The sequence below is a fragment of the Odontesthes bonariensis genome, chromosome 7 (assembly GCF_027942865.1).
Source record: "Odontesthes bonariensis isolate fOdoBon6 chromosome 7, fOdoBon6.hap1, whole genome shotgun sequence".
NCBI lineage: Eukaryota > Metazoa > Chordata > Actinopteri > Atheriniformes > Atherinopsidae > Odontesthes > Odontesthes bonariensis.
The window spans coordinates 4,571,007-4,598,927 of NC_134512.1; the positions used below are offsets into that span (position 1 = coordinate 4,571,007).

General features: G+C 42.7%; 2 protein-coding genes across 3 annotated transcripts in view; both read left to right on the forward strand.

Annotated features, from left to right (window-relative positions):
* The window catches only part of slc13a1 (solute carrier family 13 member 1), a 41,266-nt gene extending 38,358 nt beyond the window's left edge, over nt 1-2,908 (forward strand). Inside the window, exons 13-14 of the mRNA XM_075470857.1 lie at nt 2,495-2,632; nt 2,765-2,908. Coding sequence (XP_075326972.1) covers nt 2,495-2,632; nt 2,765-2,908 — 282 coding nt within the window. The remainder of the gene's footprint in view (nt 1-2,494; nt 2,633-2,764) is intronic.
* Nucleotides 2,909-13,702: 10,794 nt separating this feature from the next.
* The window catches only part of cadps2 (Ca++-dependent secretion activator 2), a 289,837-nt gene continuing 275,618 nt past the window's right edge, over nt 13,703-27,921 (forward strand). For both annotated transcript variants that reach the window (XM_075469290.1, XM_075469289.1), the window contains exon 1: nt 13,703-14,201. In XM_075469290.1, the coding sequence (XP_075325405.1) occupies nt 13,857-14,201 (345 nt within the window). In that variant the 5' untranslated portion in view covers nt 13,703-13,856. The remainder of the gene's footprint in view (nt 14,202-27,921) is intronic.

Sequence of the window (27,921 nt, forward strand, 5' to 3'; positions counted from 1 at the left end):
TATGTGTGCTTGCTATGCACCACAGGATACATTAACAGGCATATTAGTAACTGGCTTTGTAGTCTGAACTTCTCATGCATAACATTTTTCAGCACAATTTCAGTGCATTTTTCAGTTTTTTTGACAGTGTCAACGTGGAATTTTATCAGGTGTCCCTGAAATTGTAAAAGTAGGCTATTTTCAAACAGCAATTAGATTAACGTTAAACTACATCTACGTAGACTTGGCTTAGCAATTAATTTGGTAACTGTTAACCGAGGCTACTTAACTAAAGTCCTTCCCAAACTTCAGTGAACAATGAAGCCATAATTTGCATATAGTTTACAACACTGTTTATTTAGATTAGTTTGCTAGTGTAACAGTGCCGAGAGGTAAAATACCAGCATTAAAATCACTCACACACACACACACACACACGCACGCACACACACACACACACGCCAGACACTGGCTTAGGCTACAGGTTGGACACTCCACCCTAGTGGAGCTATTCCGACAGACAGGACCAATGATGCTGAGGTAAACAAGATAAACACAAAAAAAACACTGCAAACCAATAATGAGAAAGCGAAATAAATCACAGAAAAGAAAATGAGGACGGCAAACAAAGGAACACACAAAAGCAAAATACCCAGCACACCAGGTTCAGCAGAGGGAATCCACCATTAACTGGCGGGTTACAAGCTCACTATAAGCACATACAGCCAGCGCACACAGAGGCCAGACATTGACCACACAGACAAGACAAACACAACGGTAACAAATCACGGGACAGATGATGCAGCCTAGCGAGCAAGCTCAGCGCCATGCACCCGCACCCAAACCTACAAAGCGGGAAAGCCGCCGAGGCTAGCAAGCAATAGAGGGCGGCCGTCACCGTGAGCAGACGGGAGGAACGAGAAGCAGGGGAGGACACAGCGGCAACTTTGACCGTTATTGGTTGGAAGCCCCACGGGCCCGCTGTAGCTGGCACACGCTGTCATGGAAGCGACTTCGGTTACCAAATCGTCTCGTGATGTATGCTGAATAAAGGTAAACCGAGCGCGTCGGAGGGATAAAGATGGAGCCGTACGGCTAAGCAGTTGGCAACAATTAGCCCAAGCGAACAGCCAGGGGCAAGACGAGTTCCCTTCGGGGCACAAGCGACGAGGAGCGCACAAAACCAGAGCCGCTGGCCTAGTCTGTTCCTCTCAGCAAAAGCAAAGAGCCTGTGCGCAGCCATGTTGCTTTAAGCGGGTGTGACTTACAGTCGACCAATCGTGAGCCCAGGTGAGCCCCCGCTAAGGGGCAGTCACCAAAGTGTCAACAACACACACAGGGAAGGTGCAGATGTAATGGTAGCCCAATAAACAACTCTACTGATACACTAGCAGTACCTGTCGATACGCGCTAAGTCTCCCTTTCACATTACAAAGATACTGACCGATCCTTGTGCGTTTTAGGTGCCTGATGAAGTTGGACGTAGTTGAGACGGCATCATTTATCCTGATACCATATACTTTGCAAGTGGCCGTTCGCTTGTTTGCTGTCTGCGTGAATGCTTTATAACCAAATGTGACAACATATGGCACAGTTCCAGATGAGCTTGACGCTGCCATGGTCAGAATAGTTTCAATATCAGTGGCTGCACGCATGCGTGAGTCTATGTCACGCTCAGCCGCCATCAGCCTTGTCATACATCGGAATTCATGAAATAAAGATCAGAAACAATAATTTCATGAAATGAAGATTGTTTATGAGTCCCAAACCTCGAGTCCAAGTCAAGTCTCAAATCTTTTGAGGGCAAGTCTGAAGTCAAGTCTCAAGTCTTTGTTTGTTCGACTTAAATGCGTCTCGAGTCAAGTCATACGACTCGAGTCCCCATCTCTGCAATAAAATAATGATCAGGGCTGCTAACTTTCACTCACTACAGGCAAGACTCATGTCCCAGATCTCTGACCCATTTCACAGTTCACTGGTAGTTTGATGGGACAAAGCAATGTCTCCTAAACACAGTTATGAACAGAACCTGTCATGTCTGCCATCTTCGCAACAAGAGCAAAATACATCAAGTTGCTTCTCCATCTAACCAGTGCTATGACTGTTCCTAACTTCCTTGCTAGCTTCTTATTCAATTAGTTCCTCACAGCTTGTGCAAATTAGCTGTACAGCACAATCATACATGTAGTCAGGACCATTCCTTCAATGTTCTATGTAAAACACTTGGGGGACTGCATTAATTGCTTATATTGCTTGTGATATGTATTGTGACACATAAAAAAAACGTGATAGACACAAGGTTCACAACTTGGTTTTCAGTGGAGGGGAACTTGTGCTCCCAATCAAAATCACAACCTATTAGTTGTGAAATGTGAATCACACCCACTATGAAAACCTATTTTTGGGAGTTACGCATATTTGATCTCTTCTAAATAGTTGTGAATAATTAACAGAAAGGTCAAAGACATTATCACTGAACTCAGCCAGATTTTGTGTGTGATTGGTCTTGCTTCAGGCTGAGGCCATCCATGTCAACCCGTTGTACGTGCTGATTCCCACCACCCTGTGCACATCCTTCTCTTTCCTGCTGCCAGTGTCCAACCCATCCAACGCTGTCGTATTTGCCTATGGACACATAAACATCATGGACATGGTGAGTCCTGTAGTATGAATGCAGAAATGCAGCTAAAGTCTACTCTCACAATATCTACATTGGATACACTGCATTGTCTTGAATGCACAAAAAAAGAAAAAAGAAAATCTGATCTGATCACTACTGCTGCAGGTGAAGGCGGGGCTTGGTGTCAATGTGATTGGTGTTCTTGCTGTCCTACTGGCTTTGGCGACGTGGGGAGTTCCTCTATTTTCTCTGGATACATACCCCGATTGGGCACCGGCTCTTCCCAGCTTCAACTCCACAATACCTTGATGATGCTTCTTGGAGAGTGAAAGCATCAAGGACCCTCCTTAATGCTCTCCTATTATAAAGACATTATTCTAGGTTGTCAATATTATATTTACTTTATCTTGCTGTTTTTTTTACATAGAGCTCCACTGCAGTCCAAATATTATAAAATATGCAATTTCAGGAACAGCATGATGATTTTTATTTTGCTAATTTTGACTTAGTCCCAAAGATGCTGCCCTGCCACATAAAAGGCTTAATTGTGTATCAAATAAGGAATAATATGCTGTTGAAAATGTCCCCAAACAAATGCACAACTGCTTTTAAAGTTGTGTTGCGTTTCTTATTTCAGAAAAGACAACATTCAACATTCAAAATTTGGGGTTTACACAAGATGCAGATAGGATATTTCATTAATATTCCTGTTTACATGCTACAGGGAATAGTCAGATTATTAACAAAATACCCATATTACATTTCCTTATGCTGCTGCTGAGATGCAGCACTCAGATCATGCAACAGGGAGGCCTACAGGGGAGCCAGAGCTGGGGTCCGTTTCACGTAGCAGGTTCAACCAACTCTGAGTCTATTCCTGATCTCTGAGTTGATCTACTCTGAGATAGAAAACTCTGAGTTTTCGGTTCCAGAAACGCTGATTTGAGTGAGGTTAATCAACTCTGAGTAAGTTCACCTTGAGTTTAGCGCGTGCACCACAACTTTTAAAAAGCCAGCATCAATGGAGCCCCGATTCGACGAGTCACCTTGGCAACGGGGAAGAGGAGGGGCTACGTTTTTCACCATCCTCGAATTGGAAATCTTAATGCGCTCATACGGCGAGTTTCAACACGTTTTTAGAAATAAGTGCAACACCGCTGCAGCAGCAAAAGTGTAAGTTTAAATGTAGTCCTTTGCAATCCCAATAAAATTACAGGGAAACTGCTTGAATGGTAGCCCATTCATTTATTTCATTTAGGTGCAATCCCGCAGGGGAGAAGCGCTCTTGGCAGCAGTTTAAGATGAAATATAAAAACATTGTTCAAACAGGTGAGACCTCGGCATGGAGGTACCTCATTTTGATCATGTTTTACACTGTAAAATAAATATTAAGTGGCTATTTGACTGTGCAGTTATTTTATTCCCAACATAATGCTGTTTTCACACACATAAACTATGTCTTCACATCTATATCATCCATCCATCCATTATCTATACACCGCTGAATCCGTCAGTTGGGTCGCGGGGGGGCTGGAGCCTATCCCAGCGGTCAATGGGCAAGAGGCGGGGTACACCCTGGACAGGCACTCACTCCGAAGGACAATTTAGAGTCATCATCTATATCATGTTCTGTTAAATAATTAAGCCTATTTAAACTAACACAGACTTCTACTGAGCCAACAGAAAGAAGGCAGATGCCCGTAAAACGGGTGCTGCCCAGCACCGCCACCTCTAACGGGAGGGCAGTGGCTGAGGGAGTCCCCGGAGGGAATCCACCCCCAAGACACGAGTGCCTTTATAAAATATAATAGGCCTATATATGTCTTTTTTAAGCCTATTCATACAAATATTTATTTGTCTTTCATGTCTTTTTTTTCTTTTGTCCCAACACATTCTGATGGTGCCGCTCAAAAAGATAATTGTCTGTAAATGCAAAAGTCTGATAACCATCTCCGACGAATATTTATTTCCCTGCGCAATAATGCTGCACCTTCATCCACGGGATCGTTGTCAAAAGGACATGTTCGTGAAAAAAGTCGCCTCCTACTGTGCCTAATGGACTTATAGAAGTAGAAGAACTCGCTCTGCTGACTGAATGAGGAAATCAAATGGCGTGTGTGGCTGAAAGAGGGCAGAGACAGAAAGAAACTCAAGGTTTCTTGAATAAAACCTGGTCCCGACCAGGTTAGGTTCAGAGAGTCTGTTACTCCGGTAACTGACCGTGAGGTTAAGTTACCTCTCTTTGTGAAACAGGCTAGAGTTACCCCTCTTTCTCGGGGTTGAGTTACCTCCCTTTGTGCATCATCACAAAGGGAGGTATGTACAGCGTGCCTTGGTGTTGGACATTTTCGGTATGGAACCAGAAAAGGTAACCACGCTGTACACATCCTCCCTCACCTCTTCAACACCACAGTCCACAGATTCTCAGTCCAGAGACCCAGCCGCCACAGAGTCAGGAGACCCAGCCGCCACAGAGTCAGGAGACCCAGCTGCCACAGAGCCCATAGAGCAGGCCCCTGCAACAGAGCTCCCCCCTCGCCAGATGTCTGGCCACCAGCCGGACGGTCTCCGGCTCCTTCTCCTGCCACGTCGTCGGATGTCCGGCCGCCCGCCAGACGGTCTCTGGCTCCTCCTCCTGCCACGTAGTCGGTTGTCCGGCCGCCCGCCAGACCATCTCCTGCCGCCTCGTCGCAGGAAGTCTGATGATGCTTGTTATTGGGAGATGCAGGTAGATTTAGGAAATAAGCTTGTTGTTCCCCAGGAAATAGCCTCTACAAATCTAAGGCCTGTATAATCACAAATAATGAAAAAGTTCCCTTTTTAAAAGAAATTAATTTATATTTCTCAATTGGGGTTCTGATAACATTCCAAATACCAAATAAGCTAACTTATCACAATGACTGAGGTTACAACTTGAGGAAACATGAAGCCTAAAGTGATAAACAATGAAAATAAAGCAGTTCTAGATGATTTCAAAACTGCGCTACAAGTGGCAGGAATTATACTACAATAAAAGTAAGTTGTAATAAAATTAAGTTACCTCTCTTTGTGAAACAGGCTAGAGTTACCCCTCTTTCTCGGGGTTGAGTTACCTCCCTTTGTGAAACGGAAAACTCAGGGTTTCCCTCATTTCAGGGTTAACCTACTCAGAGTTTTCACTAAACCTGCTACGTGAAACGGACCTCTGACCTAGACAGAGGCTTCAAGGCTGCCAAACACAAATACAAGCAGTGTATTGAGGACAACTTCAAGGAAATCAATCAAGGCATCCAGAATATCATAGATGATAAACAAAGCTGCAACTCCTCCTCCACCCCCCCAATAAACTCAACATGTTCCTTGCCCACTTTGAGGACAATTCCAAGAGTCTGGTGTAACAAAGGTAACTAGAAAAGAAAAAAATATATTGTCTCACATGGTTAGAATGGTTAGAATCTTAAAAGTCAATAAATAGATTCAAATGAAGATTGATGTATTGATATTTATTAAAATTAGTTTCAAATTGTATTTTGTTTCATTTAAATGTGTTTAGTAGCTTTCTCAAAGTGTAAAAGAACGGGTGACATGAGGAGTTCACATGATGCAATCCAACCAATCAGGCACGGTTGGTGTGTACGTGCAGTCGTTCTCTCTCCCTCTCTGTCGGACCAACGTCTAGGTGGCGGCAGGCTAATTTCTTCGCCGTCGATATTACACTGGGTAGAACTGATCATAGCATGAGGACCATCACTGGATACAGACTGAAGAACTCTCAGTCTGTGGAAGGTGATGTGGATAAAGCCAATACTTTCAACCAATATTACAACAGGTTTGATAGTGTGGCTTTTTCCACCTCTGCTGCTGCTCCCTCCACCCCCACCACTACAGCTGCTTCCTCTATACTGCTTCCACTCATTACATTACATTACATTACATTACATTACGGTCATTTTGCAGATGCTTTTATCCAAAGCGACTTACAATAAGTGTGTTCCACATCGGTAGGCAAAAGAACTTCAGGTCACAAGAAATCATAAGTGCATTTCCTTCCAAAACCAAACAGCTAAGAGCATAACTAGTGCTAGAGTAAGTACGATAAATTAGGTACCTAGACAAATGGGAAGACAATTTAGAAAACAAAGACAATTTAGGAAACAAATAAGTGCGTAAGTGTCATGCCCACGGGACTTTGCCCATGTTTTTAGTTGATTTCTTTATGTGTTAATTCATGTCTTAGTTTTTTAGTCCATGTTTAGTTTTTAGTTTTGCCATTGTTTTCCCCTCACTTCCTATGTTCAGTTCATTCCCTTCACCTGTTAGTCATTGTCACCAGCTGTCCCCTTACTCCAATCACTCCCAGTCCTCTATTTAGTTTCCAGTCTCCCCTTTCAGTTTGTCAGATCCTTACCTACGTTCCTACCCGTGTTACCTACCTTCCTATCCGTGTTATCCGTCATATCCCTCATGCCATGCCATGCCATGCCATGCCACGTTGTCTTGCTAAAAATAAGCTAAGTATTTATCCATGCCTTGTCAAGAGTTTTGTTTTGTATAAAGTATTTATTCCTCAGTTTAGGTTTTTGTCATCTGGCTCTGCCGCGCTTTTTGTTTGAACTTTGTTTTTGTGAATAAATCCAGTTTCCTTTTTGAAAAGTCTGCATCAGTGTCCTACCCACCCACCCCACCCTGACAGAAGGATCTGACCAGCAATGGACGCGGCGGACTCAGACCGTTTCTGGGACCTATTGGAAGACTTCTGGCACTGCCAGGAGCGGGACACCACCTCGTGGCAGAGGCTGGCAAATTACTAATGAACTGCTGGGACTTCTTTCAGAAAAGCGGATTCTCCAAGCCTGGACTGAGAATCTGCCATGTATCTTGCAGGTGGCGAGGTATGTACAGCGTGCCTTGGTGTTGGACATTTTCGGTATGGAACCAGAAAAGGTAACCACGCTGTACACATCCTCCCTCACCTCTTCAACACCACAGTCCACAGATTCTCAGTCCAGAGACCCAGCCGCCACAGAGTCAGGAGACCCAGCTGCCACAGAGCCCATAGAGCAGGCCCCTGCAACAGAGCTCCCCCCTCGCCAGATGTCTGGCCACCAGCCGGACGGTCTCCGGCTCCTTCTCCTGCCACGTCGTCGGATGTCCGGCCGCCCGCCAGACGGTCTCCGGCTCCTCCTCCTGCCACGTAGTCGGTTGTCCGGCCGCCCGCCAGACCGTCTCCTGCCGCCTCGTCGCAGGAAGTCTGATGATGCTTGTTATTGGGAGATGCAGGTAGATTTAGGAAATAAGCTTGTTGTTCCCCAGGAAATAGCCTCTACAAATCTAAGGCCTGATATAGTCTTGTGGTCTAGAAGTAGAATGAGAGTCTATTTCATAGAGCTGACTGTTCCTGAATTAATAGCAGAAGTATATGAAAGGAAAAAGCTTAGGTATGTGGCGTTGGGGGCAGAAGCAGAGCAGTGAGGATGGAAAGTTAGGATATGTCCAGTGGAAGTAGGATATAGAGGATTTGTTGCAAAGTCTGTTGTCTCATTGTTGAGGGGTGTAAGTGGACAGAGTGTGAGGAAAATAGTGAAGGAAGTGTCAGAAGATGTTGTAAAGTCCAGTAAGTAGATTTGGATTAGAAGAAGCAATAGTAGCTGGGGGCCCAGCAGGGGGAGCACTCAGGGTAAACAGACTCTTGGAAGAAGCAAAGAAGAAATTCAAGATATTTAAGTGGAGGGTGTGACCCATTTGAGCCTTTTGAAACCAGGCAGCCATTTTAGGTGAGTTGGCTTGTATGGCTTTGTTTTTGCTGGCATTTTTAGTGATTGTAGGACTGTTTAGGTGAGTTTGTCTGTTGAATCTGCTAGTGTTTCTTGTCCTGCCTCCACCTCTGGCACCCTCTATACTTTCATTACCCCATACCCGAACCAGGGTTTGATTCCCATTCCTACTTATCTTTACCTCTTCTATTTCTACCCCCTACCCGAACCAGGGTTTGTATCCCCACCCCGCTGTGACTGTTTTGCAGTTGATGAGCTGGAGTAGCTTGTGGTTGTGGGGAAAAAAAAAAGAAAAAAGATGGTTGTTGTGGTGTAAGGAGCAGTGTTGGCTGGCATTAGGGGAGTGACTCTGGGACGCCAGTGATCACTGTCTAGCCTCCTGGAGGTGTTGTGGGCCCAACTAGACGAAACACTGATAAAAGGAGGTTCCCACCTGATGACCCCAATGACATGTTGGTCAGCACTGCTCACTGAACTATATAGGGATTATAGGGAATTATTCACTGAGTCTGGTCCATTTTTTTTTTTTGGTCCAAGTTTTTTGCGTTTACCTTAAAAAAATGCTATTGTATGTTTCAAAAACTTTTTTATGTTTTTAATTTACCACCAATTTCTTCCCTCTGTGTAACAATGCATGTTGAACTGTGTCAAACTCCTCATCACTACCTCCTGCTCGTCAGGCCACGAAAACCTTGTGAAATTTCATATCCCAAAAAGCAAATTTTTTATCCATCTATTTTATATGTGCCCAAATATTTGTGTGCCTTGGATAAAAAAAAAAGTCATGATAATTTCTGCTCTGATGTATAATAATTATGATAATAATACATTTTATTTAAAAGCGGTTTTCTAAATACTCAGACACTTTACACACAAAAAAAAAGATCATCTCTTGAATGTGTATTTGTGTATTTCCAATTCTGGTATGATACCACAGTATCAAGTCAAAAAGATAAAACTTCATCATAAAATACTTACTTTATGATGAGGTTTTGACTTTTTTGTCATCCACCATTTTATTTTTCTATTCATCTACTTTATCTTCCAGTTTGAGATTATATCTATCTTGTTGTCATGCCTGTTAGTTTTGTCATGTTTTATGTCTCGTCTTTAGTTTAGCCATGTCTCCACAGTTATCCTCAGTCTCTCTCTTGCCCTGCCAACAGCTTCACTAACGTCATCTGTGTTTTTCTCCTCAGCTGCCTTCACTCACCAATCACCCTCCACAGTATTTAGTCTCCAGGTTTTTTCATGTTCATTGCCAGATCCTCACCGTCACTCATTAAGTCACAGCTATTCATGTCAAGTCAGGTTTTTCCTTGTTTCTTTCAGTCATAGTCACGTTTTTGTTTTATTCAAGTTTCAAGTTTTTGTCAGATTTTTGGTATTTGGGCTCAGCCGTGCTTTTGTTTGGATTTTGTAATAAATCAAGTTTTCATTTTGAATATCTGCATCCGGGTCCTTCTTCACCATCTCGCCATACACACCTACGTGACACTTGTAGCCATCGCCTTATCATTGGTAAAGATGTGCCTTGGAAATACCTATTATTCATAAATGGTGTGCCCCCTTACAAAAACATTTTAGAAGCACTGAGTCAGACAAGCTAGATAAAGATCCCTCCTCATCAACCTGAGTTTGAAGATGAAGCAATGCCATTTGCTGCAGTAGTAACAGGATCAATTCCCTCTCCATGTCTGTCAACCACAACTGCTCTGCACCTCCTCGCACCTTGCCTTAAAGATATTAAGAGTACAGGAGATGCCCCATGCATGAAATACAGAGAAAATGCCTGTTTGTGTTTTTGAGCAAACATATAATATATGCAAATGTAACGTGGCCATGCGTCTGGTCTTCAAATCAGCCTAGAAGAGCACATGTCACTCTGTTCGTTGAGCTCCACTGGCTACCCTTAGCTGCCCGCATCAAATTCAAGTCAATGATGTTAGTCAACAAAGTGCTAAATGGAATGGCTCCCATCTACTTGAACGCTCTCACAAAAGCTTATGTCACAACTCGGTCACTCCGGTCATCAAAGGATTGTCGTCTAGCAGTGCCTACACCACGCTCAAGACAATCCAGGCTTATTGTTAGCTTTGATGTTAGCTGCATTGTTATATCCTTATTTGTAAGTTACTTTGGATAAAAGCATCTGCCCAATGTATAAACATATATATGCATGATTGTAAGTGGTCTCTCACTTAATTTCTGCTTTTTTGAGATCTGGAACTTTTTAGGAAAATATAGGTGCTGCAGCCCCAAAAGCCCAGGTCTAATGGTTGCATTTACACATGTTGCTAATGCCTAATTAGACAAAAACTGTCTATGTAATAAGATATATCGCAAATTTGGGGAGGAAAAAAATCATCCTGACTATAGACTACAGTGCACTAAGACATTTAAATGTGGGACATCCTCATTGGGGACTAGAGAATTATGAGTAATAATTATGTGGAATTGAGTTGTGTTGCCGGTGCATCAATCCCCTGCTACATCCTTAAGCTCTCCCTGGGGATCCCATGGTATTTCCATACCAGATTATATATATCTATATCTATATCTATATAGATATAGATAATCTGTTGAGAGTTGTTTAGCTCTGACTATCGTCACCAATACCAGTTGAAATTATTTATTTAAGGGAGAAGGAGATCATTTGGTCTGTGTCGTTAGATGCTACAAAAGTAGTATTAACCTGATTTTGTGACTTGTATTATCCTGAAATATCCTCCTAGTGATGCTGGTGATGTTCTTTGAACATGCATGTTTACTACTGAGTTATATATTCAGTGGCTGTGTTAGCACATATAAATGCCAGTATAAAGTGTATCAACAAATTGGTTGACATGATGGATATTTTTTTTTAACACCAAATCCAGAATATGTTGGTTATTTCTAAACTCAAAGGCTGGAAACGGGGGAAAGAATCTGAATTTTCTTTCATTTCTTCTTTTTTTTTCATAGAAGCAGAGAACAACCATGCCAACAATTATATACTTGCAATGGCTTTATCCTGAGATCACAAGTTGATTTAAAAAATAAATAAATAAGATAGTTAATTTTCTTGTTATCATCATCTTATCATCATGTATAATGTTCTATCAAGAAATCCTTAATTTTCTTGAGAAGAGAACTGTTTTAGACTTAAGACTTTGCCGTTTACTCTGACATTTTCAGCTTGAATACATGTCTAGATGCAACCCTGTTCCTTTTCTTGTTCTTCTTTGTATAATCACAAATAATGAAAAAGTTCCCTTTTTAAAAGAAATTAATTTATATTTCTCAATTGGGGTTCTGATAACATTCCAAATCCCAAATAAGCTAACTTATCACAATGACTGAGGTTACAACTTGAGGAAACATGAAGCCTAAAGTGATAAACAATGAAAATAAAGCAGTTCTAGACGATTTCAAAACTGCGCTACAAGTGGCAGGAATTATACAACAATAAAAGATTATTAATTTCAGATAAATACATATATAAAAAATTTTATTCTAAACATAACTGCAACTTTTATTTCCAAAAAAATAACCAGTCAAAAGACATGAGTTAAAAAATATATATATATAAGAAATACAGGTATATCATTAAAAAACAATTGTTTACTGTGGTGTCCTGGTTCATTATTGTGCACATTGTTTTTAACTCACTGACAATAGACTCCATGTTGATTAACAGTCAGTTATAGTTGAAAATCTTTTTTTTTTACTCTGTATCACCAATAAATAATACATTATTTGGTCAAATATCAAACATATAGGACTGGCGGCCTGTCCAGGGTGTCCCCCGCCTCTCGCCCATTGACTGCTGGGATGGGCTCCAGCCCCCCCGCGACCCGACCGACGGATTCAGCGGTATAGATAATGGATGGATGGATGGATGCATCAAACATGTATTCCAAACGCAACCTGTAGAAAAACAGGTGATGTGTTAATTATCAGGACCACTGCGATTTAGCTCGGTTGAGGAAAGCCACCTTCATGACACAAAAGAAAAGACTCAGACGTTAGGTTCAGTGCTTTCCTGAACTATTACCAGTTTTATGGTTTAGGGCCAAAATGTATTGAATCTATTAAACTTTTAACTGGCTCCTTACATCCCTTTCAGTAATGCAACAAAAGAAAAGACAAATTCAGAATCCCAGCTGCTCTATGTAACTGAGTATATTCGGCAAATAGACCCGGCTTCATGTTTTCAGCATTTCTTTCTTTTAGTTCTTAAAAACAGACACAAGAGAAACCTCGTCACTATCCCCCTCTTATCTGTGGTTATAGCCACAGGCAGGGGCGATTTTAGGATCTGGTCTTTAGGTGTGCTCACAGAGGCACATTATTTCTCACTAATTGAGGTGAACTAGTACATTTATAAATTTTAGAGCCGTAATAGTTTTGCTTTGAGTAGTGTTTTCCCCTACAACATTCAATTTTGACCTCTTCATTTCAAAAGACTGTGACTTGACAGGGATAACAGAGAGCCTGAGACAAATATTGAAGAAAACTCAACATTTATTTTGGGAGTAAAGAGTTAAAACAAAAACAAATGCTAGAAAATAAATAAAATGGTCACTAAAATAATGCATCCTTGAGCAAAAGCAAAAAAAAAAAAACTTTGTAATCACCCAAGGCTAATAATATCAAGAATGCCTTTTGAAAATAAATAAATAAATAAAACACACAAAAATAAATAAATTAAATAAATAAATAAGGTCTCTTTCTGTGTGGATTAAGAAGGGCCCTAAACAGAACAAGGACAGTGGGTATCAAGTGGTCAGGAGGACAAACTGAAAGATTTTAACACCTGACGGGGGGGGGGGAATAAATATCTGTCCACTCACATCCCATTCACTTCACACAAAAACATACGGTAACAACTAAGTGACTACTAACTAAGCAACCTATTTCGGAAGAACCAAGCGGTGTCGCCTCACTTTAAGGTTGGCAAATCTATCAATCACAGTGTACTGACTAATGCTGTCAAGAAGCTCTTTTTCAATTGACATCCCAGCCAAATTTATTTTCGAGTCTATTTTTAAAATATTTTTTAAAAATGTGCTGAGCCAGGGGGTGCCGAGCTATCTCACGGTGGTGCCTTCCTTGGCACCACTAAAAATACCCTAGCCTCGCCCCTGGCCATAGGTTGCACACCTGTGTCCACAGCGCAAGTACAGCGAATGCACGAGCTCTGCACACTTGTGAGCAGCTTCTGGTAGGCGCGCGCTCTGCCATACCATTACATTCGTCTCCGCTGCGAAATAACGAAGCTCTCTCTGCAGCAACCTAATGGGCTTTATTAAAACCCCGCCTACCTAGCCTGCCCACACGCAAAAAAACAACATTCCGTTCAGGTCGTGACTGCAGTCACACCTTAGGTCCCAGTTCGGGGATTACTCTTGAAAAGTGAAACCGCGACTGCCACGTCAACTGAAACAAACAAAACCACAGCTTCAACAATAGTTGTGAGCTTTTAGCGTTAAGTCTGAAGCAGAGTTCTAACGCTTCGCACCATGCTGGACCCGTCCTCCAGCGAAGACACCGGCGGGGAGTCCGACCAAGAAGTTGTTCAGAAGCTTTCGCGGAAACCGACTGTGCCCTCGTCGAAGAAGAGAGGAAAGCACAACCGGGCGGGCATCCAGCAGCGCCAGTCCGTCGCGTCTGGAGGCACCGACGGCAACCACACTCAAGACAATAGCACTACAGGGGGAGATGAAGAGAAGAGGGAGCGCGAGCTGATCCAGAAGGAGGAAGAGGACAGGAAAACTAAACTGCAGATTTATGTGTTTGTCCTGCGGTGCATATCCTACCCGTTCAACGCTAAGCAGCCCACCGACATGGCCCGTCGGCAGCAGAAGGTGAGTGTGCTGCTCGCGGAACACACACTTCACCTGTTGCCTGACAAGGACGGAGCGACAATGATTGGAAGCGTTCACCTGGCAACATTTTGAAGTAAACAAGACAATTCCACATCGTTTTTAATTAACTGTTTATTTTGACAAATTCGGCACACAGTTAAACGCTAATACATTCTTTGAATAAATTATCATGCTTGGGTGTCAGCCTGCATTATTTTTTTTTGCTTCCACATAGCTAAAAAAAAAAACCCAACCCAACCCAAAAACACTTCCTCCAGTGCAAGGGCACCAATGTGTTGCAGTTTGATACTTTAAAACGTTTCCTTTACAACATTCATAGCAGGGGCGATTTTAGGATCTGGTCTTTAGGGGTGCCCAGCCCCCAGTGCTCACAGAGGCACATTATTTCTCACTAATTGAGGCAAACTAGTAGCCTGGCTGCCACGTCCACGTCTCGATGAGATGGTGGTCTGGGAACTAGGTGTGCTTTTTCTCGTATTTGAGGGGTGGTTTACGAATGCCTAGAGCCGTTTATTGGGCGCTACGAATGTCTATCAAATGGCGTCTGGTTCTTCCCATGCTGCTTTGCACGTGATTCATAGCCAATTGTATCACTTATACCAGATGAAGTACGTAGAGCGACAGAAATTCAACGAGGAAGAAGAAGACGCTTTACTGTGTGTGAGAAGACGATGGTGTTTAACGATTATTTTTAAAAGTAAACTTGAGTTCTAAGCTACTTAAAACACTTTCTAAGGCTGCATCGAACGGTAACGTTGTGTCCGCTGCCATGTTGGATTAACACTCTACAAGCTTCGGTGTTGCGCATAGACGTCGTCATCCCCCCCGTTCTGTGATTGGTTCCCTAACTCAGGCAAAAATAAGGGCGGTGGTTTCTAGGCTGCTTTTGCAGTGTGAATGAAATCGCGCGCAAAGCAGCATGGGAATTCCCTGGCTAGCGAACTAGTATATTTATAAATTTTGGAGCCATATTAGTTTTGCTTTGAGTAGTGTTTTTGCCTACAACATTAAATTTTGACCTGTTCATTTCAAAAGACTGTGACTTGACAGGGATAACAGGGAGCCTGAGACAAATATTGAAGATAACTCAACATTTATTTTGGGAGTAAAGAGTTAAAACAAAAATAAATAAAATGGTCACTAAAATAATGCATCCTTGAGCAAAAAAAAATGTGTTTTTGCATAATATAATATTTAAAAAATGTGCTGAGCCAGGGGGTGCCGAGCTATCTCACGGTGGTGCCTTGGCACCACTAAAAATACCCTAGCCTCGCCCCTGATTCATAGTGTATAAAATGTGGTAGGCTACTAGGGGTGCAACGAATCAAAAAACTCACGGTTCGGATCGTTCCTCGGATCAGAGTCACGGATTGGATCATTTTTCGGATCAGCAAAAAAAAAATAAAAAAAAATAGACAAGACAAAAAAAACATGTTTTGTCTTTTTGTTTTTTAACACTTTTAAATTATTAACATGGCTCGAGCTAGCCTGGCTCTCACGCAGACCCTTCGTGCTTCGTGCATCTTCGTTACACTTCGTGAGCTCGCACGAGGGTCTGGGCGCGCCTTGTTGAGCCCGAAGTCTTCGGTTACCCCATAACCGGGCCCGCCTCTATGCCTAGATCCAATCACAATCGTGGGGCGGGGTGTTAACAGATTAGCTGCTGCTAGTTCCTGCTTTGCTCGCTGCTGTTGTGTTTTGTTTATTTTCCACCACAGACCGTGAGACTGGTCGCGCTCCAACGTGTCACGTCCGCTTTCGATATGATTGGTCGAAGTAGTACGTGACACACACATTGAATTCTCCAATCAGGTTTGAGAGGTTTTTTAATACAAGCCCCGCCTACTCACAGCAGAGAACAGCTAGGCAACCGACAAAATTCCAGATGGATGAGAAACATCCATCTGCGTGAGAACCAGGTTAGGCTCGAGCACGTTCAGCATGTGTTTAAAGCCCTTGTTTTACACAACTGAATATGGCCTCATGTCTGCACCTATAAACACACCGATAGCGTTTGTGATCGCTTTAGCCCGGTCGGATTGTGAAGGAAGGGGCTGCTTAAACACCGCGGTGATGAGCGGTTGTTGAGCGGTTGTTGAGCCGCTTTCGGTTTCACTCCTGTCAGTGAAACACCGGGGTGATGTCGCTGCAAATGCGTGGCCATGCTTGATGTGTTTCCACTGTTGTGTAGCTTTCTTGTGCCACAGTGCCGACACACCGTCACGGTTTTATCCACCAACCTCTTTCCTTCTTCATTAAATTTGACAGGGAAGCCAAAATGCTCCCAAACAGGGGATTTAAATGACGTGGGGCGTTCCTCCACTCGCCATGACCAAGCTGTGTTGCAGGTTAGGGGTTTTCTTAATGTGAGCTATCGCTATGTCAGCTACGTGTTATGTCTGTGTGGTAACCTAGGCGACAGGTTGGTGTGGCAGCGCGAGTATATGGAAACAGACGTAGCACTAGAGGCAGCAGTTATCGTTACAGTAGTCACCGAAGTCTAGCCTACTTTTATTTCTCATGTCCACTGTTCTACATGTTGTACGCTGAGGACAATAAATCAAAAACGAGCCATAGGACTGTTTGCTTATTGAAGAGGGAACTGTTGCAGACTTTTACCCAGAGTGTGGAAAGTAGCTCTGTCCCTGGAACTAGCAGGAATGGTAACGGCTGTGTGAGGAGTGAACATGCGCACAATTTTTTTTTCATATTAATCCACGGATCATGTGTGTGCCGAACCGAAATAATTGATCCGAACGGATCACAGATCAATGATGATCCGTTGCACCACTATAGGCTACATAATGTGCCACAGGCATCTGCGTTGGGTACATTATAGTTATCCTGACGTTAAATACTGAAGGACAATCCTGCATAGGGGGAAAACGATCGAAAAGAGTGCGCTTAAGCAGAAAATAAGGTGAAGGAATGAGCCACCCTTTAACACCATCACAACATCTTTCAATCTTTGAGTTATTGCAACTCTTGGAAGTTTAAAATCTCTGAAAATGTATTTATTACCTACTATCTCATAAGTTACTTTAAAGCTGCAGTCGGCAAGTTTTCAAAATTACGAGTCTAAAGTCGGAAAATTCGAACTGATACAACTTTCAGGTCCCTCCCCCAACCTCTTAACAAGCTCCGAATCGCCCCCCAAACCCCTCCCCCTCTGTGGACGAGGTTGTGCACGTGAGTTCACACCAGTGTGAGCGCACACAAGCTGGGGCAGACTCACGCTCAGCAGCGTGTGCACAAGCTGTGATTGACAGGTAGGATTCCTCCACCCTAACTTGATTGGTTAAAAACAGCCGGGAGCGCTCGGTTTTTGCAAGCATGATTACAGGCTTTCGTTATTTTTCCTAAACAGCCTATTTAATATTCTACTTCCAGAATCCCATGACAGTTCAAGCTAATATGACTAAAAAAAAGTTGCCGACTGCCGCTTTAAGCTTAGTATGATATTGTGCAAAGGCGTGTAAACGTCTCTGTTCTCATGATACTGTGTAAGGTATATTGTGTTTGCAACACTAGTGTTGATATGACATTGGTTTATTGAAAATAACTGCATTGTTAAACACTGCATGCTTGGCTGTGCATCTGGCCTTATGCATTAAGTTTTTGCTGGTGGAGATTGCAAGATGTAAGTCCTTGGTTACAGTGGCGGAGCCAGGAAATTTTCTGTGGGGTGGCCAGGATGGTTATGTGATCATTTTGGGGTGGCAATATCACACTGGAAAATATTTGAGTATATAGGGCACCTAAACCACACACCTCCACTATATCTGGAATGCAGGTAATGGTGGAAAAGATCAAATAATATTCATTGGCCCTCATTTATCAAGCCGTCGTAGAAAGCATCGTTGATATGAGCGGAGAACTCGTCGTACGCAGAGGCTCAAGTGAGATTTACAGAACATGTGTACCACACCAATCCCATCGTAAGACCGAGCGGCTGTTGATAAATCCGGCGGCTGAAATCCATCGTAATTATCCTAATCACGCCTTCTACAGAAGGGGGTTGAGAGGCCGCACCTCTAGAATTTGCGACATGGATAGACGAAAGGCGGCAAAGAAACGCTGTCAACGCTCTTGACAGTGGGACGGCTGTCAACAGCGTTGGTGATGTAAATCGCAGACCGGACGAGTTATGTATTTTCCCCTACTGTGATGGTCAATAAAATGTGATAAACTCCAGATTAAATGAAATCTAAAATTGAACGATGTTTTACTTTTTCTCCAATAAGATCAGGAAGAAGTGGTCCGATATAAAATTTGCCACCAAAGAAGGTCACAGCTCTCCGATGCAGCATGTCACAAACAGGGGGGGGGGCTCCGATCCAGGTTTGGATTTGAGTGCCTTGGAGGAGAGGGTGGCTGGCCTGATCGGAGCTACGTCTTTTTTCCTTGAATAACAGAATGCTTACCAAAAGTCAGAATCGCTGAATCAGTTCCTCTCTCCTCCTGAGCGCTCTTGGCTGTGCAGGCTGGTGGTAGGGATCTCTGGGTACGGGGTCCTCTGGATGTACATCTGGAAATGGCACTCCATTTTTTTGGGCAATGTATGGAGAACCCCGCATGCAATAATAATATTGCATACCTTTTCGGGCGTATATAGAAGGGTTCCCCCCGCAGCCGAGAGACAGATCCACCTGCCCTTTAGATGCCCTAACCTCTCCACAGTGGCACGCGTGCGCGTATGCGTTCAGTGTGAGGGTGCGCGGTTGAATAATGAGCCATCACTCTTCCAATTACGGAGTTGTACTTGTTTAATTTATTTAATTTGCGTTTATGTTTATATTTATGTTGAAGTCAAATAAAACATGGGCCTTCTTTGAAGTGATAAGTCTGTAATTTTAACCTAGGGATTTGTTGCGACTCATGAGGCACGCACTAGTGACGCTGCTGTTTATGTATGCTATTGCAGTCACCGCAAGTCAAAATGGAAAAGTGCGTACACGGCCTCAGACCTGTCGTGGCGATTTCATCTTTCCTGCGCTCACGATGGATTTGATAAATCCCAACCTTTGCGCAGAAAAGAACGTACACACGACCTACGCATGTTTTTCGTCTTACGCACGTTTGATAAATGAGGGCCACTGTATCTCACTTTTTTTCTTATTCCTACAAGTAAAGTAACAAAGTTTCTTACACTATACAAATGTCGTACAATATACAGACAACTGTACTGCATACTGTGCTGAGAGGACTTGGGAGATGTTCAGCACAGCTTGTAGTGATCACTATGAGCTCATTCTCTCGGTGTATCAGGAATATTATTATTATTATATTTATTTGAAACTTATGGAACTTATTTGACGTATCTAGCATTAAAAACAAGTAGGCTACCAAGTCAACAAAGATGATAGTCAATATCTCCGTTATTAAAATTATTCAAAAAGTAATATGACTTTAGTTGGAATGAGTGAAAAATATGACAATAAATTCCGTTTTTTTCAACCTGGACTTTATTTCTAGCATTAGATGTGTTGATTTATTCACCCATAACATTTTGGTTTATATCCATAATGGGATTGAATGGACAATGTGCTTTGGTGATGGAGGAGCGTAGTAACTCCACTGGGACGAACAGAACTCCAGCGCAACTCGACCCCGCTGGGTTGGCCCGCTGTCAGATTTGACGGTAAAGACCCCACGGTGAAGCCGGCCCAGCCTGACCCCGCAGGCGGTGAACTCTGACGGCAAATCCCACCCGGCTCAGGTTACGGAAACGATCCCGTTTGCTTGGGGTCGGGGTGGGCCGACTCCGCCACGGCGTCTTTACCGCCAACCTGACAGCGGGAGATACTCCGCTCCTCCGTCACCAAAGCTCGGAACTTTTCCCTCACATTTAATCCCACTGTCAGTTTTAACATAAGCGACGTGATGAAATGAACGAATGAGCAGATAATGCCTTATTTAGAGGCTGCATTGTCCCGTCAATCCCATTATGGATATACACCAAAATGTTATGGGTTGATAAATTAACTTATCTAATGCTAGAATAAAGTCCAGATTGAAAAAAATGGAACTTATCCTTTAACAGTTTAAGGACGACTTCACAGATGCATAAAGAACTTACAGCACTCAGTGGTGACTTGCCAAGTGATGTCTCCACCTCCATCTGAACAACCCCCACAGGGTTCTAGCTAGGATGAAATGATAGCGTAGTGGTGTAAGCGAGGGAGCGAAGCCACCAAGCCCGGGGGGATGGTGCGGAAGGGGGTGTGATCCCCCCTTCCGCGATGCGGAGATTTTGGAAATTTAAGGTAAAAATTGGCCATTCTAGGGGTACCCAAAGGGAGAAATTGTACTTTAAAAACAATAAAGTCTTAATGGGAGATGTTCCCATCTTTCCTTTTGGCAGTGTGTTACCTTCATAACGGACCATGTCAGAAGACATTAAAACTTAGACATAACCAGGAATAGAGATTTAAAAAAAAATGTTTATTAAAGTTACACACTTTTCAGTTATCCTGATGACAGACAAACCAACGCAACCAAAAACATAACCTCCTTGACAGAGGTAGAAACGCACACTCTCTACTTCAGCTGCTGCGAGCCGCTGAGCGCCTACTGTTTCGTCTGCAGTTGCACTAACTACTGCGCAACCTTTCTTGGCTGTCATCGTCAAAAACAGTAGGGTAAAGCCTAGGTATGACAACAAGTAGGACAGAGAAAGAGACAGAGCATTTGTGGTTGCTTTATTCCATCATCTTTCGTGGAGAGGACTGCTTTCTGTTCTTTTCTCGAGCGCCAAGTCAACTGCACGTTCAGCTTAAATGATAACCTGATCAGCTCATCACATATTGTATGTAAGAAGCTTTGAAAAAGCACAGCAACCTTGACCGTTTTTGCTTACTTCAAATTAGGGCTGTCGCGGTGAGGGAATTCCCACCGCGGTGACTCATAGCCACTCAACAGCGCGGTATGCGGTGATATCGCATTTTTGTTCATTAGGCTACTTTCCACGACATGCAATGTTAGATGAAAATCGAGCGCATAATCCGTCTTTTTTCCCCAGCGATTCTGACATTTCACTTTGCTTTGCCTGTCATTTACTCGCTCACAGACCAACATAGCGGAGATCAAGCAGCGCATACCCCAGTTCTGTTGCCAGTGCCACATGGCAAATATCAACATTGTTGCAGACCTGCGCACGTTTCGTTTAGTAATGACGGAGAAAAACGAAGCAGATCAGGGCAGCAGTTGAGCTCACGTGTCCGGGATACAGTTTTTTTAAACAGACTGCCGCCGACCAACCAACCCAAGCTGAACTTTAACTGTTTCCGCGAAGTTGTTAGAGCTTATTTCTGGCACGGCACATTTTTTAATGTTTTTTTTTTTTTTTTTTTTTTAAATAGGCCTACAGACCAACAGCAAATGTGCACACCAAGCTGTGGTTCTGTGGAAGCTAGTTTATTGTTGATATTAGACGGTCGCATTTACAACGTTAAACATGGATAATGAGGGAAGATTCAAAGCCATAAAGTGTCCGGACTAGGCAGAGGAGTAAAGCCGAGATAAAGGTAGGCCACTGCATTTTATTTTAACTTCTATTGCTACGACACTGAGTAGGCATATTCTTGTAATATCAGCTGCTGAGGGAGAATGAGACCACAACGAGTAGCATGCAGACGTGTGTGCGTGTGCGGTGCCTATATGCAAAGATGACGACAGAAACGCGGCACCTAGCTGTGTTAATGTGTTTCTCCTGCCTTGCGGGGAATATACAATGCATCATTATTACTGTGCTGGCTTAAAAAGAGTATCAGTTCTGTCAGTCGCTTTGTATCTACTGTGCAGTCTTAAAAACTCTTTTAGTTTCTCGAGTTGTTCTGCGCGTGCAAGCGGGCGTGCGGTGGGCGGTGGTGGCGGTGGCCTGGACACGCACCGCGGAGGTCCTCTCAGCACCGCGGTGATTGCATTTTGCGGTTATCGCGACAGCCCTACTTCAAATAGGGACGGGTAAAATAGGCTACAACTATTCTAACATGATTTCTGCCGAATCCCCTTACGTGTGCGCTTCTGCGTGTGTGAGTAACCATGGCTATGGAGCACTCTTACCAGAGATTCTAGGAGCCGTGGACGCGGAGTGCCTCTGCCTGGAGCTACAGTTTCGTCTGCGGTTGTACTGACAGGCAGCGCAACCTTTCTTGGGTGCCATTGCGAAAAATGTGTCAAGTTTGTCAGAAAGGTGAAAATGGCATTGATCTGGCGTTATTGTACAAATAAATACAGTCCAAAATAAGCATAGCGGTCCAAAATGATAGCGTAGCGGGCCGCGACGCAAGTTTGCGCTAGCTAGAACCCTGCCCCATTTTCTGTTGTCCTGCTGGAAAACTTGCTAACCAGTGGCTTGAAGCACATTCATTTAGTATGCGTTTGTTGTATGTGTTTGAGTGAATGATGGGCAGCAGAGATGCTCCAACAGATGGGAGATATGAGTTCATTTATGCACAAATTTCAGTTCAAAATATTGAATTTGGTGTTGCTTTAATAAGACTGAAAGTTGAAATCATGCACGGGAAATCAGTCCCAGTTTTTATTTTCATACTTGAAATTTATTTTTACTGAAAGCAATGCTTCTCCTAGTACTTTATTAATAAATGAACAGAATAAACTCATCAAAAGTCTGGTGAGTTGCCAGAGTATTTTTTTTCCGTAGTCTTTTATCTACTTTTAAATCATGTTGTTGAACTACCGTGTGGGAGGCAGCTGTCGGCGTATCTGCACGTAGTCGGTTTCAGGTAAAAAATATAAAAAGAATAATAATTTGCAAATAAAAAGTTGAACTTATTTTATACTAATGTATAAGATGCATACATCCCTACTACCACTAAATTAGACCACAATCTGGTTCTACTTGCCTCCAGCTATACACCCATATTGAAGAAGCAACCTGTCTCAAAATGAACTGAAAATATTTTCTCCATAGGCTGAAGATTAATTACATTGATGCTTTCCACAGACTGGAATGCACTCTATGAACCACATGGAGATGATATCCATGTCATGACTGAATGTGTGAAAGATCACCTTCTGTGCGGAGAGGATTATTCCCACAAGGACAGTAAGGTGCTTCCCAGGTAACAAACCCATGATCACCAGTGACCTGAAAAAGCTGCTGAACTTAAAATAAGAAAGCCTTCAGGGAGGTAGACAGGGAGTTATTGAGGACTGTTCGATAGCTATTAAAAAAAAGAAGACAACAAAGTGCAAAAAAGGTGTCCAGAAAAGGTTGGAAATAATACAGCCAAATAAGATGAGAGATGTGTGGTCAGGGATGAGGAAGATCACAGGCTTTAAGGTGAAAGAGGATCAGATGGGCAGAAGCAATGAGCTGAACAGGTATTTCAATAGGTTCAGCTCAGATGCTCTCAGCAACACAGACCTCACACCCTACCTGTATCCAGATCCTCCCTGTAACACCTCCATAATGTTACCCTGCACCATAGTCATGGATCTTAATACAGCCTCACCAACATCTCTCACCACATCTGGACACACTGAAACCTCCTCTGCCTCCCCTTCCAGTCTATGTGTCTCCAGCAGTTTGTTGAGGAAGGAGCTGGAGAGACTGAACCAGAACAAAGCTGCAGGTCCAGATGGTGTCATCCCCAGGGTACTGAACACTTGTGCAATACAGCTATGTGGGATTACAGCACTTCTTTAACCTTAGCCTGAGTCAGGAGAAAGTTCTAGAGTGGTAGAAACATCATGCTTTGTTTCTATACCTAACAAATCTCATGTATCTGCCCTCAGTGACTTCAGACCAGTTGCCCTAACATCTCATACCTTTCCAGGAGAGCCTGTTTTTAGCTCACCTAATTAAAGAAGTAAAACTTTTCAGGACCCACTACATTTTGTTTATTGTCCTGCTGTTGGTGTTGAAGATACCATCATCTACATCATGCGTGAGTGAGCCCACTCTCATCTGGACAAAGCAGGCTGCATGGTGAGGATCATGTTCTTTGATTTCTCCAGTGCTTTTAATACAGTTCAGCCAGCACTGCTCTGTAAGAAGCAGCAGAAAATACAGGTGGATACCCTCACAACCGCTTGGATTATTGACTACCTGACAAACGGGTACAGTTTGAGTCTGAAGAGTTGTGTGTCTCAGAAGGTGGTCAGGACCACAACTGGGGATTGTACTCTCACTCTGTACACCCCAGACCTCCAGTAGAACTTGGGAGTACTGTCATTTCCAGAAAGAGTTGTTGGATGTATCAGTGAAGGACAAAAGGCAGAGTACAGGGAACTGGTCAGTCACTTTGTGGCATGGTGTGGGAGCAAACACCTCATTTTAAACACAAACAAAACAAAAGAGATAATTGCGGATTTTATGGGGGACCAGGAGTAAGCCAAACACTGTCTCCATCCTCGGTGAAGAAGTGGAGGTTTTTGAAGAATACAGACATCTGGGAGTTTAGCTAAACAGGTCCTTTGATGTCTGCACCTGTGAGTATGTGGTGGAGAGTGCAATCTCCTTTGCATCCATCTGTTGGCGCAACAACATCAGATACAATGAGGAGAAGAAACTGAACAAAATGATGAAGGCTGACTGCTCTGGAGTTGATTGGTAAAAGAAGAAACCTTTACAAGTTGACCATCCTCTTCATAACATTGTTATTTATCAGTCCCCTGGATGGATTATGAGGAGTTTTTAAAAATTAATTGACTACTTCTGACCACTGCATAGATTTACGTATCCAGTCAATCTGAGAAATAAAGAGAGTGAGGAAATATTAAACACTTTCTACATTTAGCACCCTGTCTGCCGTCATGTATGTTTATTTCCTTTGTTCTAGATGGGAGGAAATGGAAGCAAATGTTTGATTCACAATAGAGTTGTTGCTAAAGCATTTGACCATTTTTGCATAATTTTACCGTTAGTGATTTGTTAAGCCGACAGTAGTTATTTAGCATAGTATTTTAAATCGTCTATGTTGACCGGAACAATAAGAAAATAAGAAAAACAAATTGAGATGAAATGAACAGAAATTCCATATTTCCAAAACTGTATTCTTTCCCCCTCAGTTTGAGATTTGACTAGTAATTTTTTAGTAACATCATCTTGTTGCTCTCCATTATGTAATGGATTTCTTTTCAAAGCCAAACATCACAGCACTCAAGAGGCCACATTTTGTTTTCCAAGGCAAATGACACAAATGACACCACTCAGGTAAAATAATCACTATTATCTATCTGACGGTTACTTCAGAACTTGCATGTCGTGACTGTGACAGCCCTATTGCTCAATTGCCAGCCCTATCCAAAGCACTTTGAATTACCTTGTGTACGAATTGTGCTCTATAAATAAAATTGCCTTGCCTTGCCTTGCCTATCCAGCATGCAAATTTAGATTTCAACTATACAAATTCTGTTTGTAAACACAACTTAAGAGTCCCACATTGCAGGTGCTGTCATCTTATTATTAGGGCTGTGACTCGATTAAAATTTTTAATCGCGTTAACTACAGGCTTTGAAATTAATTAATCGAAATTAATCGCATTTTAATCGCATATACTTTATCCTTTTAGAAAATTAACATTTTCAACAATATTTCAACAAACACAGAACACATCCCTATTTGAAATCTGAATGTAGCATGCATGAAAACACAGTATATAGAATCTTGAATGTTAAGCTGCGTTGGGCCCCCGTTAGCTTCCACGCTAGCTGCTACATGTTTAGCGTTGAGGTGATATTTGAGGCTTGATCAGTGGCGGCGCCAGCGACTTTTCGTTGGGGTTGCTATGCAGTTGCTGCATGAATGTGAGGGGTTGCTAGTCAAAACAACAACCCCCCCCCGCGCATCAACGCAACAACGTTACTGACCCATTACTCCGTCTGCATGCAGCCTTGCATAGTGTAATGTAGCCTTGCATACTGTAAACTTTAAGTTATCAGCAGAGCTTACTGCTCACAAGCAGACAGATGTCGCAATGTGCGTTGTGGTGGAACAGCTGCATAGAAGACCCAGGGGCAAGACAGCCCCAGCCCGTGTACGCAACCACACACGCACACACAGGCATACTTGTCCATCTCATTCATACATAGCCCGTTCACTAAGGATAAAATAGCCAATCCACAAAGGCTACTTTGCCCACTGTGTTCCTCAAATAAGTTTTGATCAACTTCATCTTGGAAAAAAAGAGCTGGGAGTGAATGAGCTACAGTGCGGACTTTCTATTTCATCTCATCTGACGCACAACAGTTGTAGGCGACAACTTTCAAGAGATAGTTCTACCCGGCGGGCTTCCAACAGTAGCCTCGTACAGTGCTAAATCACACAGGCACAACATTACGTTCAAACTTGTTGCTCACACCAGTCTGTCCGCTGCCACAGCGGACACATAGCCTACTCAAGCCAATCTACTCGCATCACATTATGGCAGAGGAAGCACGCTGGCAACCTAACATAAAGTAAAAAGCGTGTCCGTTATTTTCAAAAGATGGTGCCAACTGCACTGACACTAGGCTACTTAGCAAGTAGCTCTCGATAGACTGCGCGCACCTAGAGTCGACTAACAAACCAAGTCACAAGAAGACTATTTGATAATAGTGTTTCGGCGAGCATATGAAAAACAACTGGGATTTCCTACCTTATTTGTGTTACTTGAAGAAGGACATTCTCAAAATCGCCATATTCCAGTTAGAATCGCCAAATATCCATTTAGAATTGCAGTTTAGCTATGTTATGAGTGAATGGGTGCTAAAATGAGAGGAAAACTGTAACCTATGACTATTCAAAAACGAATTAAACTGAGAATGCAATTAAATAGGGTTTCTATTTATCTCATAAATCTGCTTAATGTAAATATTATTTTAGACCTCCGATTTCCCCGGGTAATTTAGAACAGACGTGATTGGCTGACTGTAGAATGACATCACCACAGCTACTGTAGATCTAGGAACAATGTGGATAGCCGTTTCACCAGTAAAGCTGGTGTTTTATACCTTTCCATATGTATATTTATCAGCTAAAGAACGAAAAACGGGGATAGGCTACCACGCAGCAACATACGTGATTCTTTACTTCTTAATATTGTTGTTGTAGCTATGGGGTTGCTGAGCACATTCTTGGGGTTGCTATAGCAACCGCAAGCAACCCCTTAGCACCGCCTCTGGGCTTGATACGCTGCGGTGATACGCGAATTCCTTGTTGCATAATCTGCACACAACCACGCTCTTGTCAAAGCTTCCATCCGTTTGTATTTAAAAATAAATAAATAAATAAATAAAAAAAATTATAGTGTGCGATTAAAATGCGTTATTTTTTTAACGCGCTAATATGTGTGTAGTTAATTAATCGAAATGAACGCGCTAAAGTCCCAGCCCTACTTATTATACAACTGTTGTCAAATTACTGGCAGGGTGATACGTTTTTATTGAAAGTTACACTGTTATATCATGGTTATTGTGCTATGACACAGTCTGAACGTGCTCATGTTCAGCTCTCAGTAAGTAACATCTGAATTCATTTCTTGATCTATCAGATGTAGCTGGTTGTGTGGGGAATTTTAAAACCTACACTCCTGATCAAAATCTTAAGACCAGTTGAAAAGTTGCATGAATTTGCATTTTGCACTGTTGGATCTAAGAAGGTTCTAAGTAGAGCTTCAAAATGCAAAAAGAAGAAATGGGAACAAGAGACCAAAAGTTTTGAGCAGGCAATTTATTGAAAACAACAATTTAA